Source organism: Ursus maritimus, unplaced genomic scaffold (genome assembly GCF_017311325.1).
Source record: "Ursus maritimus isolate PB19 unplaced genomic scaffold, ASM1731132v1 scaffold_4, whole genome shotgun sequence".
NCBI classification, from domain to species: domain Eukaryota; kingdom Metazoa; phylum Chordata; class Mammalia; order Carnivora; family Ursidae; genus Ursus; species Ursus maritimus.
The window spans coordinates 15,476,469-15,489,247 of record NW_024426552.1 but is presented as its reverse complement, the minus strand read 5'-3'; the positions used below and the strand labels follow the sequence as shown (position 1 = coordinate 15,489,247).

Below are 12,779 nucleotides of genomic sequence, written 5' to 3'. Positions count from 1 at the left end.
AAAGAAAGAAAGAAAGAAAGAAAGAAAGAAAGAAAGAAAGAAAGAAATGAAAAATCAGGAAAAAAAACTGTATTGCTACTATAAAAAAGAAAGTCTATTTTGAGATAGGTCAAAAACCTTCTCCAAAATTGTCCTGGTTAAGAATTCTAAAAAGGGCTTACATGAAAGAGTCATCAAATAAGTGTGTTAAGTTCCACAGGGCAGAGACCCTGTCTCCATACCAAACACCTACCACAGAAAAGGGAGTGGGGGTGGGGGTGGGGGTGGGAGTGGGAGTGGAGGTGTGGGTGGGGTGAGTAAATGATATTGTCCTTTAAACTAAACTGTGCTGGGGTTTTTTTTTTTTTGTTTTGTTTTTATTCTTGGTTTCTTAAGTGTAGGACTCATTCAGTATACCCACCTCTCAAATAAAAACAAACATACAAAAAACATAGCTAGAGTGTAAAGTTAAATAAAGATGGAAAACACAACATACTGTTCCATAATTCATACATTCACTCAATAGGCATGTACTGTGTCTGGAAAGCTCTCATAGGCTCACCACTCTTTAGAATCCCTGATTTCTTCTTATCCTTCAATGCTTAGCTTCAATATTGCCTCCACTCTATGTAATTCCCACATATATGAAGTACAGCCCTCTGCATTTCTCTGTTCTCAATTATGTTTGCTGCCTTTACAGCACTAATGTTTGTTATTTATTTATTATCTCAACAGAAAGCAAGCTCCATGTAGGAACCCTGTCTGTTTTACTTATCACTGTATACCTCCTCCTAGTACAATGCCTGAGACACAGACATTTATTTTGACTGACTAAATGAAGACGAATAAATAACGAATACCAGGTGCATTGCTAGATGCTGGGGAAAGATGAACAAAATCCAGTCCCTGAAGGGATTCATCCAGCAGTACTAGCAGACTTAAAAAAAAAAAAATTACAATATAATGTGGACAAAGAATGGGCGCCTAGAAAAGGAAACAACTATCTCCATCTAGGCTGAGTCAGAAGAGGTTTCCCAGGGGCGCCCGGGTGGCTCAGTCGGTTGGGCACATGACTCTTGGTTTTGGCTCAGGTCCTGAACTCATGGCTCCTAGGATCAAGCCCTGAGTTGGGCTCCACATTCAGCAGGAGTCTGCAGGGTGCAGATCTGCCTGAATCTGATCCTCAAAGGAGGATTTCTGACAGCCCTCCCAGGTAAGGAGCTGAGCCACAGCCCCCCACCCCCCTCCACACACACACTGTGGAGCATCTTCCAGCTGCATCAGGGCTGGAGACAATTCCTGAAAGCTGTGTGGCCCCACAGCACTCAAGCCAAGAGGTGGCTGAATGGAGCTGATCAACCCTGAGCAAAGCCAGTACCATGCACTGGGGCTTCCCCTGCTCAAAATGGGCAGAGTGATTAATTCACAGACAAAGCTGAGGGTCGCTCCCAGCCCCTCCCCCTCCATGCAGGCAAGGGCAGGGAAGCTAATTCATTGCCCACTAATGAATATAGTACCCAGCCCTATCTAGTGAATCCGACCAGAGAATCCAGGCAACTGCAGAACCAAGCTAGCAGTCTTATCCAAATGTTAGCCTCCCCCCCAAACACACACCTGCCCAGCTTCCTGAGCTCAAACAACTTTGCCCAAAAACAGACTGTAATAGCAGGCCCTACTCACACAAGGACATTACCAGCAGATATACCTAAAATCCCAAACTGAGCTGACTGGTAAAAAACTATCTCTGCAAAACAAACATATAAATTCTTAATGTTCAGAAGAGGAGCACAATCAAATGTGCAGATATCAATGTAAGGAATAAAGGATCACAAATAACCAGATAAATACGACACTATCAAAGGAAACTAGTAAAGCTCTAATAATTAATCCTAAAGACACAAAAATCTATAAACTGTCAGATAAAAAATTCAGAGTAATTCTCTTAAAGAAGTTTAGCAAACTACAGGAAAAGAAACTAAACAAAATTAGGAGCAATGCATGAACAAAATGGGAAGTTTGATAAGGAAACTGCAACCATCAAAAAAACTAAACAGAAATCCTGGAGTTGAAAAATACAGTAACTGAACTGAATTCAACTGTTTCAAAAGTAGACTCAAACATGCAGAAGAATCAGAGACCTTGAGGATAGGACACTGGAGCAAAAAGAAAAAGAAAAAGAAAGCCTATGGGAATTATGGGACTCAATGAAAAAAAAAAATCACATTATGGTAATTCCAGAAGAGAAAGGGACAGAGAGTATAATTAAAACAATAATGGCTGAAAACTTCCTGAACCTGTAGAGAGAAATGGACATCTAAATCCAAAAGGATAATTATTTGGGTAAAAACTGAATGTGAATAGGGCTACACTGGGTCATAATTAAATTGTCAAAAGTCGAAGACAAAGAAAGAATTTTAAGAGCAGCACAAGCAATAAGTTACATATAAGGGAACCCCCCATAAGAATATCGGCGAATTTCTCAAGAGAAACTTTTCAGGCCAGGAGAGAATGGGATGACATAATCAAAATAATGAAAGAATTCTATACCTGGCAAAGCTGTCCTTCAGAAATGCAGGAGGGACAAAAACTTTCCTGGGCAAAATAAAAAGCTAAGGGAGTTCATTACCACCAGATCTGCCTTACAAAAAATGTTAAAGGGAGTTCTTTAAGCGGAAATAAAAGAACACTGGTTAGCTACACAAAAACACAAAAAGGTATTGTAAATCTCATTGGTATTGGTAAATATATAGTCATAGTTGGATTCTGCAAATATGATAATAGTGGTATATAATTCACTTACAACTCTAGTTTAAAGTTTTTAGAAAATATATAGTAAAATTAGGGGCGCCTGGGGAGCTCAGTCAGTTAAGCTCCAACTCTTGATTTTGGCTCAGGTCATGATCTCAGGGTTATGAAATTGAGCCCCACTTCGGGCTCTGTGCTGAGCATGGAGCCTGCTTTATTTAAGATTCTCTCTCTCCCTTTCCTGCTGCCCCTATCCTGCCACTCATGGGCACATGTGCACGCACTTTCTCTCTCTCTAAAAATAAGTAAATAAAATATACTTTTCTTAATATAGTAAAAATACAGGGTGCCAGGGTTTTCTTGATTTCAGCTCGGGTCATGGTCTCATGGGTAGAAGAACTGAGCCCTGCATCAAGCTCTGCACTCAGCAGGGAGTCTGCTTGAGGATTCTCCCCCTCTACCCCTCCCCCCACTCGCACACTTTCTCTAAAATAAAATTTAAAAAATCTTAAAAGAAAATTAGTAAAAATAACCATAACAACAAAAATCTGCTATTAGATACATAATATTAAAAAAATGTAAACTGCAACAACGATAAATGAACAGTGACTCCAATTTAAAGTCACCAGCTGCATTAGCCCCTAACGAGAGAATCAGCTTGTTCTTTGAAGCCAGCCACTGACTTTTTCCTCTAGCTTTGGAAGTCTTAAATGGCATCTTTCATTAGAAGGCTGTTTCGTCTACATTGAAAACCTGTCATTAGTGTAGCCACTTTCATTAATTACCTTAGCTGGATCTTCTGGATAACTTGCTTCTGTGCCAGCATTTACTGCTTCACCTTGCACTGTTATGTTATAGAGATGGCTTCTTTCCTTAAACCTCATGAACCAACCTCTCCTAGCTTCAAACTTTTTTTCTGAAGTTTCTTTACCTCATTTAGTCTTCTTAGAACTGAAGAAAGTTAGGACTTAAAGGAAATGTAGGTGGTTTGATCTTCTACCCAAACCACTAAAACTTCTGCACATCAGCAGCATGACTGTTTTGCTTTCTTATCATTTATGCATTCAATGGAGGACACTTTTCGTTTCCTTCAAGAACTTTTCCTTGGTATTCACAACTTAGCTGTTTGGCGTGACAGGCCTTGCTTTCAAAACTATCTTCACTATCAACATGACTTTCTCACGAAGCTTAATCATTTCTATCCTTTGATTTTAAATGTGAGACAATGTGACTCTTCCTTTCACTTGAACACATAGAGGCCACTGTAGGGTTATTAATTGGCCTGGACTAGGCAAGTCCAAGCAGAGGGAGACAGACAGGGGAATGTCCAGTTGGTAGAACAGTCAGAACACACCACAACTTATTAAGCTAGCTATCTTACATGGGCATAGCCCATGGCACCCCAAAACAATCACAACAGTAATATCAAAGATCAGTGCTCACACAACACCAGAAAAAAAAATTCAGTAATAATGAAAAAGTTTGAAATTATTGTAAGCATTACCAAAATATAAAAACATGAAGTAAACAAGTTGGAAAATGGTGCTGACAAACTTGCTTGATGCAGGGTTGCCATAAACTTTCAATTTATAAAAAAAGAAAAAAAACCCACAGTATCTGCAAAGTGCAATAAAGCAAAATTCAATAAAACGAGGTGTGCCTTTACTTAGACAAAACAGACTTTAAAAATGGTAAAAAGAGACAAAGATGGTTATAATATAATAATAAAAGGTCAATATATCAAAAAGATATTACAATTGTAAATATTTATGCACACAACATTGGAGCACCTAAATATATAAAGCAAAAACTAACAGAGTTAAAAGGAGAAAGAGTAATACAGTGACAGTTGGAGACTTTTATACTGCACTTTCAACAATGAAGACAGACTGTCCAAAGAATCAATAAGTCAACAGTGGACTTAAACAATACTATAGATCAAATGGACTAACAGAGGTAACAGAAGAAAACAGACTCCTATATCCTAACTAATATATATGTATTTACTTATAACAAAATTACAGGTTATATTTCTACATTGGTAATATTTAGAACATTCGTGCTTCCATTCTATTCAACAACAGCAGAATACACATACTTCCCAAGTGCACAAGGACCACTTTCTAAGATAAACCATAGATTGGACCACGACACACTCTTAGCAAATTCAAAAAAACTGAAATCATATCAAGTACTTTCTCTGACCAAAATGGCATAAAACTAGAAATCAATAACGAGAGGAAAACTTAAAAAGTCACACAGTAATTAAATAACACTCTCCAATTAATTAAATAAATAATTAAGCAACCAATGGATCAAAGAAAAAATCAAAGAGGAACTAAAACTTTTTTGAGATAAACAAAAATGGAAACATAACATACCAGAACTTGTGGAATGCAGCAAATGCAGTTCTAACAGTGAAGTTCATAGTAATAAATGCCTACATTAAGAAGCAAAAAAGATCTCCAAATAAACAACCTAACTCTATGGACTAGCAAAAGAACAAAGTGAGCCCAAAGTCAGCAGAAGAAAGAAAAAATAAAGATTAGAGCAGAAACAAATGAAACAGAGAACAGAAAAATAATAAAAAAGATTAAACAAACTAAGAGCTGGTTTTTGAAGAAACAAAACTGACAAACCCTTAGCTAGACAAACCATGGGAATAAAAAAAGAGAAAGGACTCATATCTACAAAATTGAAAATAAAAAAGGAGACATTACAACTGTCATCACAGTACTCAAAGGATCAAAAGAGGCTACTGTTGAACAACTATATGCCAACAAACTGGACAACCTAGAAGAAGCAGAAAAACTAACATACAACTTATCAAGATTGCATCAGGAAGAAACAAAATCTGAATAGACCAATTACTAACAAGAAAACAGAATAACTAACCAAAAATCTCCTAGTGAAGAAAAGCCCAGGGCCAGATGGCTTGACTGGTGAATTTCACCAAATATTGAAAGAAGAATCAACACTAATCTTTCTTAAACTCTTCCAAAAAATTGAGGAGGAGAGAACACTACCAAACTGCTTTTACAAGGCCGGCATTATCTCGATACCAAAACTAGAAAAAGACACTACTAGAAAAGAAAACTACAGGCAATGCCCTGATAAATATAGATGAAAAATTCTCAATAAAATACTAGCAAACCGAATACAGCAGCACATTAAAAGGATCATTCACCATGACCAAGTGGGATTTATCCCTGGAATGCCAAGATGGTTCAACAAACACACATCAATGGGATACATCACATTAATAAAATGAAAGAAAAGAATATGATCATCTCAGTACACACAGAGAAAAGCATTTGACAAAATTCAACGTCCATTCATAATGAAAATATGAATTTTAACATATTAGGTGTAGAAATAACACATCCCACTAGAATAAAGGCCATAAATGACAAGCCCACAGCTAACATCATACTCAATGATGAAAGGCTGAAAGCTTTTCCTGTAAGATTAGATAGAACAAGACAATAATTCCTGCTCTCATCACTCCTGTTCAACATAGTAATAGAAGTCCTAGCTAAAACAACTAGGCAAGAAAGAGAAATAAAAGGTACCAGAATTGGAAAGGAGGAAGGAAAATTGTCTCCTTACAGATGGCATGATATAATATATAGAAAATCCTAAAGACTCAAACGAAAAAAGTATTAGGTCAGTGAATTCAGTCAAATTGCAGGATACAAAATTAACATACAAAAATCAGTAACATTTCTATACAATAACAACACATTTTCTGGGGAAAAAAAAAAAAAAAACCACCCCATTTACAATAGCATCAAAAACGAAATACCTAGGAAAAAATTAACCTAGAAAATGAAAGATCTCTACTTTGAAAACTACAAGACATTAATGAAAGACATCAAAGATATAAATAGAAAGGTATTCCATATTCATGGACTGGAAGAACGAATATTGTTAAAATATCAATACTACCAAAAGCCATCCATAGATTAAATGCAATCCCTATTCAAGATTCCATGACGTTTTTTACAGAAGTAGAAAAAACACTCTTAAAATGTATATAGAACCACAAAAGACCCTGAATAGCCAAAGAAATCCTGTGGAAGAACAAAGCAGGAGCCATCATGCTTCCTGATATCAAGCTATACTATAAAGCTATTATAGTCATCAAGACAGTGTAATAGGGCATAAAAACAGACAGAGCAATGAAACAGAATTGAGAGCCCAAAATATGATCAACTAATATTTGACAAGGGATCCAAGAATACTAAATAGAGAAAGACATTCTCTTCAATACATGGTGCTGGGGTAACTGGCTATTCATATATAAAATAAAATAATTCATATATAAAAATGGCCCCATATCTTACATCACTTGCAAAAATTAACTCAAAATCAATTAAAATTTAGATATATAAAATTATGAAATTCCTAGAGGAAAACATATGAATAAAGCTCTTGACATGCATCTTGGTAATTAATTTTTGGATATGACTCCTAAAGCACAAGTAAAATAAAAAATAAACAAGTGGGACTACATCAGACTAAAAAGTTTCTGCACGGCAAAATAAATCATCAACAAAGTGAAAAGAAAAGCTACAGAATGGGAAAAAAAAATATTTGCAAACCATGTGTCCAATAAGGGATTAATATCCAAAATATACAAAGAACTCATACAACTTAACAGCAAAAACCCAAACAACCCAATTTAAAAAAAGGGCAAAGGGCCTGAATATACATTTTTACAAAGAAAATATTCTTAAGGCCAACAGATATATAAAATGATGCTCAACATTACCAGTCATTAGGGAAATGCAAATTAAAACTACAATGAGATATTATCTCTCACTTATCAGAAAGGCTGTCATCAAAAAGATAAGAGATAACAAATGCTGGCATGGCTGTGAAGAAAATGGAACCCTTGTGCCCTGTTGTTGCGACTGTAAAATGGCACAGCCACTATGGAAAACAGTATGGACGTCCTCAAAAAATTAAAAACAGACCTACCATATGATCCAGTAACTCCATTTCTGAGAATGCAGTTAAACCTCAAATAATGTGGGGGTTAGGGGCACCAACCCCCCCCATGCACTTGAAAATTGGCATATAACTTCTGACTCCCCAAAAACTTCACTACTAACAGCCTACTGTTGACTGGAAGCCTTACTAGTAACATTGACAATTAACACATATGTATTAACTATATTTTTATAATCATGTAAGCTAGAAAAAAGAAAATTTCAAGAAAATCATAAGGAAGAGAAAATACATTTATAGTACTGTACTGTATTTATTTTAAAAAATCTGCATATAAGTGGACCCACACAATTCAAACCCATCTTGTTCAAAGGTCAATGTATATCCAAAGGAAACAAAAACACTAACTCCAAAAGATATCTGTACCCCTGTGTTCATAGCAATATTATTTACAATAGTCAAGACATGAAAACAACCCAAGTGTCCATCAATGAATGAGACAGAAAAGGAGCTGTGGTATATATAGAATGGAATACTATGCACAGCCATAAAAGAAAGGACATCCCACCATTTGTGACAACATGGATGGACCCTGAGGACATTATGCTAAATGAAATAAGTCAAATACTGTATAATCTCACTTATATGTGGAACCAAACCAAACCATACCAAACCAAACCCAAACTCATAGAAAAAGAGATTAGACTGTGGTTACCAGAGGGGGAAGATGGGGGAGGTGGGGTTTGGAGGAAGGATGTTGTAAAGTCACAAGTTTCCAGTTATAAGATATATAAGTACTAGGGATGTAATGCACAACATGATGACTATAGCTAACACTACTATATAATATATAGGAAAGCTGGTAAAAGTTAATCCTGAGTTCTCATCAGGAGGCAATTTTTTTCCTTTTTCCTTTCTTTTTATTGTATCTATATGAGAAGACGGATGTGAGCTGAACCTATTGTGGTAATCATTTTGCAATATATGTAAATCAAACCATCATGTTGTTCACCTGAAACTTATACAGTGATCTATGTCAATAATTTTTCAATAAAACTGAAAAAAAAGTACATAATGTTCAAAAATCATGAAGATTTAGCATGGCCAGGGTCCAGGATGGAAGCAATAAGAGGTAAAAATGGAGAAATCAGTCGCAATAAAATTGTAAAATGTTCAATACGCCAAACTAAGGACTTGGGTTTTTATCCTGCAGGTAAAAGGGAACTGAGGAATAAAGAAAAAAAAAATGTATAACGTATTTAACCTTCCTTTAAAGGCAGAGGAATAAATTTTTTTAAATCTTCCTGGCAAAACAGACTGAGCTCAAGTGTAATCAGAAACAATACATTTTCTAACAACTCTATACTAAAAACTATTTGTTAGCTAGTTCTAGTTCATTACTTTGGTTGAAAGAGCAAAATTAGCTGTCAAATCTCAAAAACATTCCTCCTCCTGTAGGGCCTCCACACAGCTAGGAACCTTGTGGTCCGTGTGACCGCACACAGCTGTGTGACACTGCAGCCCTGTCTCCTGCTCCTTCTTCCCCTCGACCATCCTTCAGTTATAATGTGTGCAGGAGGAACCACTTGCACTCCCAGTAGGTCCTCTTCTGTGCACAGCCAGTTCAACTGCATCCCCATTCCAGAACTGCAAATCCCTGCCTGATCCTACAGTCTAACTCTGTAAGTGAACTCAACTACAAAGCTTAATGCCAGAATAATTTTTGACATCGGCTGGCTTTGGTTGCCATAGAGTAATTCTTTTTGACAAATATTTGTTGATGCATATTCTTCTTCCACTACTTCAAACTTACACTATCCTTCTTAGAATCTGCAATCCAGTTTCCACTCATTAAATGACCTAGCCCAAAGAGACACAACCTTATTAGTAAGGAACACATCAGTTTCCCTACCCTCTCTTTATTATCTGCATCCATCCTACATCTCTCCTAACTTCTCTCAGAAGAAAGTCACTCCACCTACAAGAGGTCAGTATCTTCTAAGTAGATCCCATCCGTCTCACCTGCTCAGTGGAAGCTATCATCAGTTTCTCTATCTTCTACTCCTCCTCCTTCTCCTGGGCATCACCAATTTTAACTCCGACCTTGAATTCGCTTCTGGCTCTCAACTTCTTTCTACATCCCTTTTCACCAAACACTTAGAACAAACTATCTGCCTCCACTTTCTCACCACTCTTCATTCCAATAATGCCAAAGTTAATGGACACTTTTCAGTCCTGTTTATTTGACCTTCTATGGTATTTAACACAGGTGACGAATACTACTTAAAACTCCTCTTCTACTTTTATCTTTAGTCTTTATTCTCAAGTTTCCCCCACCCACATAACCCCTTGTATCTATGTACCGGTGCTCCCTTGATATTCTTCTCTACACTTCACTCTCCCTGGACAAGCTCATCCTCATTTATAGATTATATTACCACCTATATGATGTGGGCTTTGAAAGCAGTATTTCCATCCAGTCGATAGACAATGTCCGTTCGGGTTGTATTCCATAGCCACCTTAATTTAACATTGGCTCCCTGTATATCCCTTCCCTACTTCCTCCTAACCTTCAAGTCTCCTTTAAAGGTTCTCTATAAGGCCCATTGGTATTTCCTTCTACCCAATTCAGAAACAGAATCACAGAGCCACACCAATTCTATTTCCTTAATCTTTCATTTCCAACTCCTCTCTTTCATCTATGTCTTGACTTAAGCTCTGTTTATCTCTCATGAAGACTATTCCAGGGGCACCTGGGTGGCTCAGTCAATTAAGCGTCCGACTCTGATTTCAGCTCAGGTCATGATTTCAGGATTGGGAGATCCAGTAGAGCCATCGGGTTCCATGCTGGGCATGGCACTGCTTAAGATTCTCTCTCTCCCTCTGTCCCTCCACCCCTCTAAAAAAATAAGTAAAATAAAAATTAAAAAAACAAAGACACTCCAATAGCTTCCTATCTGTCTTCTACCCCCAATCTCTCTTCCCTCACATCCACCCTTCCCACAAAATAATCTTTCTAATGAGACAGTCCTACTACTACCTAATTTGAGCCAGTAAGTCCTTACTGCCTACCTCTTGGAAGTCCAAACTCCTTAACCTACATAAGGCCTTTCCCCTACCATTTCTCAAAATCCAGATACTTGTGCATCTTACACCCTTTGTCTCCAACCTATCTTAAATGCCAGCCAAACTGAACTCTCTATACTCTTTCATTTTTCTGTGTACCTGAAATGCCCGTTCCCAACTATATCCAAATGGAAAACCATCCTTCATCACCCAGTTAAATTTTAATTTGTGAAATCACTACTGATGCCTCAAAGCAGAGTGGGGAACTCCTTTTCTGCTGCTTTGACACATAAAGCAGGACATGTTTCTGATACATCGGTTATCACGATATAACTTTATGTCTGTCCTCTCTACAAAAGGAACTGCCAAAGAGCCACATTCAGTAAGTGTTTATTAAATTAATAAACAAATTAATAAGCATACAGAGTGTCCAAAAAGGTTTAAAATACAACAAAAGCTATCTCTCTGTTACCTGTAGATGTTCAATCATTGGTTGTCTAGGGAGAAATTAAGCAAATTAAGCACAGCTAAAAATGCTATGGATGGAAATAAATAATGAAAGGATATTTGTGGTTTTAATCTTCCTTTAAGGCTGTAGCATTTCTGTACTACAAAATGATAACAGTCCCTCTCCAATGACACTCATCCTATTGATTGTCAACTTGTTATGTAGCAAAGTATGAACTAGGAATAAAGCTGCAATTCATCTCTGCTAGATTTGGATTTAGATATTAAGACACACTTCTTTTATCTCAAGCAATATTTAAAGTACAAAAATATTTATTATCAAGCACTAACCATTAGTACTGCAAAGATCTTCCTTAGTCCAGGCCAAAAGGGGAGGTATACATTGAGCAATGAATTCTTTCTTGTCTTCTTTTGACAAAAACGGACAGAGACTTTGAATGGTATGCATATTACCTTCCGTTAGTGGGAAAAAACTGTTTAAAGAAAAGGAAAAGTATGAATTATATTTATCCTAAACATGCAGTGGTTTCAGAAAATTCCTGTCCTTCAGAATATTCAAAAAGAATAATAATGACACTATATAAAATAACTGTATAGAAAAAAAGGAAACAATGAAGAGATTGACAGTTGCTGGTTCTGGATGATGAAATTGTGGATATTTTTTATAGGCTTCTAGTTTTTAACATAAGCAAATATAACTTCACCCTCATGTATAATTTTTTTAAATCAGACAACAATATATGATGAGCATGTTCTCTTTAAGAGTCAACTGATTCATTTAAACAGTACCAGTCGTGTGTCCTTTCTATGAATTGATATTCATATATGTGCATATATATACTTAAATTTTATTCACATAATGGGATCACTCTAAATACACTGTTGTATTACTTGCCACTTATATTTGAGAACTTTCTATGTCAGAACATATAGATATAAATTGCTTTCTAATTTAAAGCTACCTAACTAAATTAAGAACAAAAAGAAAAATATTCCATACTCTCATAATTTAACTATTCCCCTATTAGTGGTCATTGAGGTTTTTTCCCAAATTTTGCTCTAATAAATAAAGTTGCAATAAATCTCTGTAAGCAAGGTATTATTCTGCATATGTGCAAATACTATACTATTTAGTAGATTCCTAGAAGCAGAATTGCAAAAGCAAAGGATATGAATGTATTATATCTGATAATGTCAAACTGCCTTCCTAAAAAGCATAATCAATTTACACTTTCACCAAAAATGTTCAAGTGACTGTGCACTTACTGAATCTTAATTTCTAGCAAGATGGCAAATAAAATGTGCTTCTTTTAATTTGTATTTCTATCATTATTACTACGGAAAATCCTTTTATATTTCACATTTCATAAATGAAATGACTATTGACTATTTCATCTATGAGTTACCTGTTAAAGTCCTTGACACATTTTTTAATTTGGATAGTTTTACTGATCAATAGAAGCTATTTGTATGTTATGCATATTAAGTTTTTGTTAATTTGTAAATGTTTTCTCCCATTTTGTCACTTGTCCTTTAACCTTTGTTTACTACATTTTTGTCATATAGAA

The 12,779-nt window shown here is 36.1% G+C and overlaps 1 protein-coding gene across 4 annotated transcripts in view; it reads right to left on the bottom strand.

Moving 5' to 3' along the window:
* Positions 1 to 12,779, bottom strand: part of LTN1 (listerin E3 ubiquitin protein ligase 1) — a 65,328-nt gene that overhangs the window by 19,321 nt on the left and 33,228 nt on the right. For all 4 annotated transcript variants that reach the window (XM_008701784.2, XM_008701785.2, XM_008701783.2 and 1 more), the window contains one exon: positions 11,542 to 11,684. In XM_008701784.2, coding sequence (XP_008700006.1) covers positions 11,542 to 11,684 — 143 coding nt within the window. The remainder of the gene's footprint in view (positions 1 to 11,541; positions 11,685 to 12,779) is intronic.